The 10,000-nt window shown below is 48.4% G+C and overlaps 1 protein-coding gene across 1 annotated transcript in view; it reads left to right on the top strand.

The window, feature by feature from the left end:
• LOC134077962 (protein FAM124A) overlaps positions 1 to 4,479 on the top strand; it is a 22,788-nt gene extending 18,309 nt beyond the window's left edge. Inside the window, exon 7 of the mRNA XM_062533596.1 lies at positions 3,208 to 4,479. Coding sequence (XP_062389580.1) covers positions 3,208 to 3,897 — 690 coding nt within the window. The 3' untranslated portion in view covers positions 3,898 to 4,479. The remainder of the gene's footprint in view (positions 1 to 3,207) is intronic.
• Positions 4,480 to 10,000: the final 5,521 nt, after the last annotated feature.

The following is a 10,000-nucleotide window of genomic DNA, read 5'->3' as shown; positions in this document are numbered from 1 at the left end:
TTTATCTGTCTGTCTGTTTGTTCGCAAGATAACTCAAAAAAATATATGGATGGTTTTCGGTTAAATCTTCAGGGAAGGTCTGAAATGACCCAAGGAAGACATGATTACCTTGTGGGAGAAATCCGTATCACCGTCTGGATCCAGGAGGCGTTTATGTGTTGGCTTGGCGGAAGTCTGCGCTCTCTGAGTGCTTTTCTAGCTTCATGTACATGTTTCATTTTGAACGCACAGTTGGTCATGCAATCTTCTTTAGACTTGGTGAATGTTGTTGTGTAGTGCTGTACATGGGACACTGTGGATGTGTGTGTTGTTGTGTAGTGCTGTACATGGGACACTGTGGATGTGTGTGTTGTGTTGTGTACATGGGACACTGTGGATGTGTGTGTTGTGTAGTGCTGTACATGGGACACTGTGGATGTGTGTGTTGTTGTGTACTGCAGTGCTGTACATGGGACACTGTGGATGTGTGTGTTGTTGTGTAGTGCTGTACATGGGACACTGTGGATGTGTGTGTTGTGTTGTGTAGTGTACATGGGACACTGTGGATGTGTGTGTTGTTGTGTACTGTAGTGCTGTACATGGGACACTGTGGATGTGTGTGTTGTTGTGTAGTGCTGTACATGGGACACTGTGGATGTGTGTGTTGTTGTGTAGGGCTGTGGATGTGTGTGTTGTTGTGTAGTGCTGTGGATGTGTGTGTTGTTGTGTAGTGTAGTGCTGTACATGGGACACTGTGGATGTGTGTGTTGTGTAGTGCTGTACATGGGACACTGTGGATGTGTGTGTTGTGTAGTGCTGTACATGGGACACTGTGGATGTGTGTGTTGTTGTGTAGTGCTGTACATGGGACACTGTGGATGTGTGTGTTGTGTAGTGTACATGGGACACTGTGGATGTGTGTGTTGTGTAGTGTACATGGGACACTGTGGATGTGTGTGTTGTTGTGTACTGCTGTACATGGGACACTGTGGATGTGTGTGTTGTGTAGTGTACATGGGACACTGTGGATGTGTGTGTTGTGTAGTGTACATGGGACACTGTGGATGTGTGTTGTTGTGTAGTGTAGTGCTGTACATGGGACACTGTGGATGTGTGTGTTGTGTAGTGCTGTACATGGGACACTGTGGATGTGTGTGTAGTGTAGTGCTGTACATGGGACACTGTGGATGTGTGTGTTGTTGTGTAGTGCTGTACATGGGACACTGTGGATGTGTGTGTTGTTGTGTACTGTAGTGCTGTACATGGGACACTGTGGATGTGTGTGTAGTGTAGTGTACATGGGACACTGTGGATGTGTGTGTAGTGTAGTGTACATGGGACACTGTGGATGTGTGTGTTGTGTAGTGTACATGGGACACTGTGGATGTGTGTGTTGTTGTGTAGTGTACATGGGACACTGTGGATGTGTGTGTTGTGTAGTGTACATGGGACACTGTGGATGTGTGTGTTGTTGTGTAGTGTACATGGGACACTGTGGATGTGTGTGTTGTGTAGTGCTGTACATGGGACACTGTGGATGTGTGTGTTGTGTAGTGCTGTACATGGGACACTGTGGATGTGTGTGTTGTTGTGTAGTGTACATGGGACACTGTGGATGTGTGTGTTGTGTAGTGTACATGGGACACTGTGGATGTGTGTGTAGTGTAGTGTACATGGGACACTGTGGATGTGTGTGTTGTGTAGTGTACATGGGACACTGTGGATGTGTGTGTTGTTGTGTAGTGTACATGGGACACTGTGGATGTGTGTGTTGTGTAGTGCTGTACATGGGACACTGTGGATGTGTGTGTTGTTGTGTAGTGCTGTACATGGGACACTGTGGATGTGTGTGTTGTTGTGTTGTGTACATGGGACACTGTGGATGTGTGTGTTGTTGTGTAGTGTACATGGGACACTGTGGATGTGTGTGTTGTTGTGTAGTGCTGTACATGGGACACTGTGGATGTGTGTGTTGTGTAGTGCTGTACATGGGACACTGTGGATGTGTGTGTTGTTGTGTAGTGCTGTACATGGGACACCAGGTGTCCGTCTGCGGCTATCTACAGCCCTATGTGCTGTTTAGGCACACACTGTTCAGCTGTGTGTGTGTGTGTGTGTGTGTACCTGCAGCTCCTCTCTCTGTGCAGAGGTGTGTGTGTGTGTGTGTGTGTGTGTGTGTGTGTGTGTGTGTGTGTGTGTGTGTGTGTGTGTGTGTGTGTGTGTGTGTGTGTGTGTGTGTGTGTGCGTGTGTGTGTGTGTGTGTTCGTCTGCTATCTACAGGCCTATGTGCTGTTTAGGCACACACTGTTCAGCTAATTCACCAACTCAAGACTCATCATAGCACGTGTGTGTGTGTGTGTGTGTGTGTGTGTGTGTGTGTGTGTGTTCGTCACAGCACCTTTTAAACAACCAAAACAGAAAGAATGGAGGCAGCAAATTAGAGTTATTTCAGATGGGCAAGAACAAGGCAGGGGATTGGTGTGTTCGTCAGATTTTTCATGAATTTATCTTAACTTTGTTCCGCACCGCGTTCCCCCCACAACACACTTTAACCCCTGTGTGTGTGTGTGTGTGTGTGTGTGTGTGTGTGTGTGTGTGTGTGTGTGTGTGTGTGTGTGTGTGTGAGAGAGAGGGAGACCGTCAGGTGGATGTCATGTTAGACAGGTCAGCCTGCCTCCGTCCTGCATCTAACTGCAACTGTTCCCTTTTGCTCTCTCTCTATCCCTCTCTTTTTCTCTCCCCCTCTCCCCCTTCTCTCTCTATCCCTCTCTCTCTCTCTCCCCCTTCTCTCTCTATCCCTCTCTCCCCCTCTCCCCCTTCTCTCTCTATCCCTCTCTCTCTCTCTCCCCCTTCTCTCTCTATCCCTCTCTCTCTCTCTCCCCCTTCTCTCTCTATCCCTCCCTCTCCCCCTTCTCTCTCTATCCCTCTCTCTCTCTCTCCCCCTTCTCTCTCTATCCCTCTCTCTCTCTCCCCCTTCTCTCTCTATCCCTCTCTCCCCCTCTCCCCCTTCTCTCTCTATCCCTCTCTCTCTCTCTCCCCCTTCTCTCTCTATCCCTCTCTCTCTCTCCCCCTCCTCTCTCTATCCCTCTCTCTCTCTCTCCCCCTTCTCTCTCTATCCCTCTCTCTCTCTTTCCCCCTTCTCTCTCTATCCCTCTCTCTCTCTCTATCCCTTCTCTCTCTATCCCTCTCTCTCTCTCTCTCCCCCTTCTCTCTCTATCCCTCTCTCAGGTGCAGCCGGTGAAGGTTCGGCGTCGTCACACGCTTGCTCAGATCAGGTCTCATCATCAGCCTGTTGGCCCCTCCCCTAACCCCTCCTCTCCTCCTATTGGCTGCTCCCCTCCCGCGTCATCAGACACGCCCCCTCGGCCTCCGTACGGCAGAGGCCCGGCGTCTTACCGTAACCGTAGATACCACCGTAACTCCTCCTCCCGCTCCCGCACGCAGACCCTCCCCCCAGCCAGGCCACGCCCCCAATCCCAGAATCCCTTGCGTGAGCCGGCGGTGTTCGGAGAGCAGTGGGCGGGGCGTCGTGCGCACTCCTTCTCAGGGGGCGTGGCCTGTCCCCCCTTCCGCCTCAACGTGGCCGCGCTGGTGGGCGCCGTGGAAACGGACGTGGACACGGGGCGACGCCTGAGTGGCACCGGCCTCGACCTATCGGTAGTGTCTGCCTACTCCCAGCTCCGCCCACAAACCACCAGCAGCCAATCAGAAGGCCCTTCACAGTCAGCCCTGCAGGGCAACGTCTCCTTGACAACCACGGCCTGTCATCAGCCCCAGAAGCCTCTTGACGACGACGGCCTTGTGACCTGGAGCAGTGACTTGGACACACACACTCTAAACACACCCGCACACACACACTCACACACACACAGACATGATGCTTCTGAAGAGGAGGAGGAGCAAGAATTTTATATTTAACGCACATACACTCACACGCTCACACACACACACACACACACACACCGATGCAGCCTGATTTCTGATTCTATGCTGTGGTGAACAGGACAGTGCTGCCACCCTCTGGTGACAAACAGAAATGCAAATGTGTATGTGTGTGTAAGAGAGAGAGAATGTGTGTGTGTGTGTGTGTGTAAGAGAGAGAATGTGTGTGTGTGTAGGAGAGAGAGAATGTGTGTGTGTAAGAGAAAGAGAATGTGTGTGTGTAAGAGAAAGAGGATGTGTGTGTGTGTATGTAAAGTAGTCATGTGTGTAGCTTGTGTGTGTTGATCCATGTTCTCCTGGCTACTTGCTAGATGGTGAAGTTGTAGTGCTGTTGCTAGGCAGCTGTTGCTAGGTAGTGAAGTTGTAGTGCTGTTGCTAGGTAGTGAAGTGGTAGTGCTGTTGCTAGGTAGTGAAGTGGTAGTGCTGTTGCTAGGTAGTGAAGTGGTAGTGCTGTTGGAAGAATTCTCAATAAAGAGCTATTTAAGCACTTTTCATCAGTCAGTGTGAGTCAGTTATCCTCCTCACTCATTCACCTCCTCACTCATTCACCTCCTCAACCATTCACTCATTCACCTCCTCACCCATTCACCTCCTCACTCATTCACCTCCTCACTCATTCACCTCATCACCCATTCACCTCCTCAACCATTCACTCATTCACCTCCTCAACCATTCACTCATTCACCCATTCACCTCCTCACTCATTCAGCCATTCACCTCCTCACTGATTCACCTCCTCACTCATTCACTCATTCACCTCCTCACCCATTCACCTCTGCACCCATTCACCTCCTCACCCATTCACCCATTCACCTCCTCAACCATTCACTCATTCACCTCCTCAACCATTCACCTCCTCACCCATTCACCTCCTCACTCATTCACCCATTCACCTCCTCACTCATTCACCTCCTCAACCATTCACCCATTCACCTCCTTACCCATTCACCCATTCACCTCCTCAACCATTCACCTCCTCACTCATTCACCCATTCACCTCCTCACTCATTCACCTCCTCAACCATTCACCCATTCACCTCCTCAACGATTCACTCATTCACCTCCTCACTCATTCACCTCCTCACTCATTCACCTCCTCACTCATTTACTCATTCACCTCCTCACAAATTGTTTTACATCTCAAATCTCATCTTAAATCTCATCTTAAATGTAGGCAAATGTTGTTAATCCTTTGACAGATCATTTTGTATGTTTTTTATGTCTCAATAGTATCTTTACTAATTTTAAGTTAAATAATCTTACAAGAAAGTTTAAAGTAAATATTTTTATACTTAAAACAATGCAAGATTACAACACTTGATAAGATATCACTTTTTGCAGTGTAGCCAATTTCTAATGAAGTTCAATGTTCTCAAAGTGCTGTATCAAAGCACGTTAACAGAGAGTTGAGCGGAAGGGAAAACTGTGGAAGAAAAAGGTGTATAAGCAGCAGGGAGGACTGCAGCCTGGAGAGGATTGTCAGGAAAAGGCTTCAAAAGTGTGGGAGAGCTTCAGAAGGAGTGGACTGAGGCTGGAGTTACTGCATCAAGAGTCCTGAACAACAAACAACGTCAGAAGCGTCCTAGGTCCCAAGTCCCAGTTTTCTGATGAGAGCAAATTTTGCATCTCATTTGGAAACCAAGGTCTAGAGGAAGAATGAAGAGACACGCTTAAAGTCCAGTGTGAAGTTTCCACAGTCTGTGTTGATTTGAGAAGTCCAGTGTGAAGTTTCCACAGTCTGTGTTGATTTGAGAAGTCCAGTGTGAAGTTTCCACAGTCTGTGTTGATTTGAGAAGTCCAGTCCAGTGTGAAGTTTCCACAGTCTGTGTTGATTTGAGAAGTCCAGTGTGAAGTTTCCACAGTCTGTGTTGATTTGAGAAGTCCAGTGTGAAGTTTCCACAGTCTGTGTTGATTTGAGGAGCCAGTGTGAAGTTTCCACAGTCTGTGTTGATTTGAGAAGTCCAGTGTGAAGTTTCCACAGTCTGTGTTGATTTGAGAAGTCCTGTGTGAAGTTTCCACAGTCTGTGTTGATTTGAGAAGTCCAGTGTGAAGTTTCCACAGTCTGTGTTGATTTGAGGAGCCAGTCCAGTGTGAAGTTTCCACAGTCTGTGTTGATTTGAGAAGTCCAGTGTGAAGTTTCCACAGTCTGTGTTGATTTGAGAAGCCAAGGCATCTGCCGCTGTTGGTCCACTGTGAGATTCAGAAGAATAGAACAGAATATATAGAATATAGAATATAGAATAGAATATATATAGAACAGAATATATACTATAGAATATAGAATAGAATATATATAGAACAGAATATATACTATAGAATATAGAATAGAATATATATAGAACAGAATATATACTTTTTTGATCCTGTGAGGGAAATTCAGTTCTCTGCATTTAACCCAATTTAACCGAATTAGTGAACATACAGCACACAGTGAACACACAGTGAGGTGAATCACACAACCCAGAGCAGTGAGCTGCCTGCCCAACCAGCGGCGCTCGGGGAGCAGTGAGGGGTTAGGTGCCTTGCTCAAGGGCACTTCAGCCGTGGTGGACTGGTCGGGGATCGAACCAGCAACCCTCAGCAACCCAACACAGTCATCTACCAGGACGTTTTAGAGCACCTCATGCCTCCCTCAGTAGACAGGCTTTATGGAGATGCTGACTTAACCTCAGGAGCAGCAGGACAGAAGAGCTGGCGGCAGCTATAGAAGCATCCTGGTCCTCCTAAACACCTCAGCAGTGCCACAGTAGATAGCATCCTGGTCCTCCTCAACACCTCAGCAGTAGATAGCATCCTGGTCCTCCTAAACACCTCAGCAGTAGATAGCATCCTGGTCCTCCTCAACACCTCAGCAGTAGATAGCATCCTGGTCCTCCTCAACACCTCAGCAGTAGAAGCATCCTGGTCCTCCTAAACACCTCAGCAGTAGATAGCATCCTGGTCCTCCTCAACACCTCAGCAGTAGATAGCATCCTGGTCCTCCTCAACACCTCAGCAGTAGATAGCATCCTGGTCCTCCTGAACACCTCAGCAGTAGATAGCATCCTGGTCCTCCTCAACACCTCAGCAGTGCCACAGTAGATAGCATCCTGGTCCTCCTCAACACCTCAGCAGTGCCACAGTAGATAGCATCCTGGTCCTCCTTAACACCTCAGCAGTAGATAGCATCCTGGTCCTCCTTAACACCTCAGCAGTAGATAGCATCCTGGTCCTCCTCAACACCTCAGCAGTAGATAGCATCCTGGTCCTCCTCAACACCTCAGCAGTAGATAGCATCCTGGTCCTCCTCAACACCTCAGCAGTAGAAGCATCCTGGTCCTCCTAAACACCTCAGCAGTGCCACAGTAGATAGCATCCTGGTCCTCCTCAACACCTCAGCAGTGCCACAGTAGATAGCATCCTGGTCCTCCTTAACACCTCAACACCTCAGCAGTAGATAGCATCCTGGTCCTCCTCAACACCTCAGCAGTAGATAGCATCCTGGTCCTCCTCAACACCTCAGCAGTAGATAGCATCCTGGTCCTCCTAAACACCTCAGCAGTAGATAGCATCCTGGTCCTCCTAAACACCGCAGCAGTGCCACAGTAGATAGCATCCTGGTCCTCCTTAACACCTCAGCAGTAGATAGCATCCTGGTCCTCCTCAACACCTCAGCAGTAGATAGCATCCTGGTCCTCCTCAACACCTCAGCAGTGCCACAGTAGATAGCATCCTGGTCCTCCTCAACACCTCAGCAGTGCCACAGTAGATAGCATCCTGGTCCTCCTAAACACCTCAGCAGTAGATAGCATCCTGGTCCTCCTCAACACCTCAGCAGTAGATAGCATCCTGGTCCTCCTAAACACCTCAGCAGTAGATAGCATCCTGGTCCTCCATAACACCTCAGCAGTAGATAGCATCCTGGTCCTCCTCAACACCTCAGCAGTAGATAGCATCCTGGTCCTCCTCAACACCTCAGCAGTAGATAGCATCCTGGTCCTCCTCAACACCTCAGCAGTAGATAGCATCCTGGTCCTCCTCAACACCTCAGCAGTGCCACAGTAGATAGCATCCTGGTCCTCCTGAACACCTCAGCAGTAGATAGCATCCTGGTCCTCCTCAACACCTCAGCAGTAGATAGCATCCTGGTCCTCCTCAACACCTCAGCAGTGCCACAGTAGATAGCATCCTGGTCCTCCTTAACACCTCAGCAGTGCCACAGTAGATAGCATCCTGGTCCTCCTCAACACCTCAGCAGTAGATAGCATCCTGGTCCTCCTCAACACCTCAGCAGTAGATAGCATCCTGGTCCTCCTCAACACCTCAGCAGTAGATAGCATCCTGGTCCTCCTCAACACCTCAGCAGTAGATAGCATCCTGGTCCTCCTCAACACCTCAGCAGTAGATAGCATCCTGGTCCTCCTCAACACCTCAGCAGTGCCACAGTAGATAGCATCCTGGTCCTCCTGAACACCTCAGCAGTAGATAGCATCCTGGTCCTCCTCAACACCTCAGCAGTAGATAGCATCCTGGTCCTCCTCAACACCTCAGCAGTGCCACAGTAGATAGCATCCTGGTCCTCCTTAACACCTCAGCAGTGCCACAGTAGATAGCATCCTGGTCCTCCTCAACACCTCAGCAGTAGATAGCATCCTGGTCCTCCTGAACACCTCAGCAGTAGATAGCATCCTGGTCCTCCTCAACACCTCAGCAGTAGATAGCATCCTGGTCCTCCTCAACACCTCAGCAGTGCCACAGTAGATAGCATCCTGGTCCTCCTCAACACCTCAGCAGTAGATAGCATCCTGGTCCTCCTGAACACCTCAGCAGTAGATAGCATCCTGGTCCTCCTACACACCTCAGCAGTAGATAGCATCCTGGTCCTCCTCAACACCTCAGCAGTGCCACAGTAGATAGCATCCTGGTCCTCCTCAACACCTCAGCAGTAGATAGCATCCTGGTCCTCCTCAACACCTCAGCAGTAGATAGCATCCTGGTCCTCCTCAACACCTCAGCAGTGCCACAGTAGATAGCATCCTGGTCCTCCATAACACCTCAGCAGTAGATAGCATCCTGGTCCTCCTTAAAGGAATAGTTCAGAATTTTGGACATAGGACTTCATTTCCGACTTTGCCGAGGTGATATAGGTTGGTGGAGACCGTTTTTATCGCGTTTAACCCCTTCCTTCAGTTGCAGCGTTCCCCTTTGCAAACGCTGGTTCTGAGCTAACGCATTTCAATGGTAACATCCAAAACAGTCTTACTCACTCCACAGCACACCCGAGACAAGTCAATTAAAAACGTCAGACTATCGATATATGTTCATGTCCGTGTTGATAGAATAATTTTAGAAATAAAACTAACCTTGCAACTCAGTGATTTATTGCATTTTGAGGGACTACTTTCTCAATATCAATCCGCCACTGTCATACAGGGAACAAAGTAGGCTATTGCAATGCGATGCAAGGTTAGTTTTATTGTAACATTGTTCTATCAACACAGGCATGTGCATCGATAGTCTGACGTTATAATTTATTTGTTTCGGGTGTTCTGTGGAGTGTTTTCAGTGGCAGGCTGGATGTTACCGTTGACTTGCGTTATCTCGGCACCAGATTAGCACGAGATGAACGCTGCAACTCAATGAAGGGCAGAAATTCACTGAAAATGGTCTCCACCGACCTATATCACCCCGACTAAGTTGGAAATGAGGTCCTATGTCCAAAATTCCGAACTATTCCTTTAACATCTCTGTAGTGCCACAGCTGATAGCATCCATGCCATGCCGCACTGAGGCAGTCATTCAGGCAAAAGGGGCCCAAACCAAGTACTGAGGACATATGCATGATTACACTTTTCAGAGGGCTGACATTTGTTTTTAAAATCCTGATTCTGAATTTGAGGTTTTCATAAGCTGTAAGATATAATCATCAAAATTCTAAAATATAAAGGCTTGACATATCTCACTTTGTCACTGTTCTACCGTTCTTTTATAGAATCAATAATATCCTTTTCACTTGCAGCATTTAAAAATCGTCTATGTCAAATTGTCAAATGGTCAAGTAAACTAATTGGCGAGCCACAGTTATACCCCTCAACTCTAT

Source organism: Sardina pilchardus, chromosome 4 (assembly GCF_963854185.1).
Source record: "Sardina pilchardus chromosome 4, fSarPil1.1, whole genome shotgun sequence".
NCBI classification, from domain to species: domain Eukaryota; kingdom Metazoa; phylum Chordata; class Actinopteri; order Clupeiformes; family Clupeidae; genus Sardina; species Sardina pilchardus.
The sequence above is the reverse complement of the archived record's forward strand: the minus strand, read 5'-3'. Positions and strand labels throughout refer to the sequence as shown.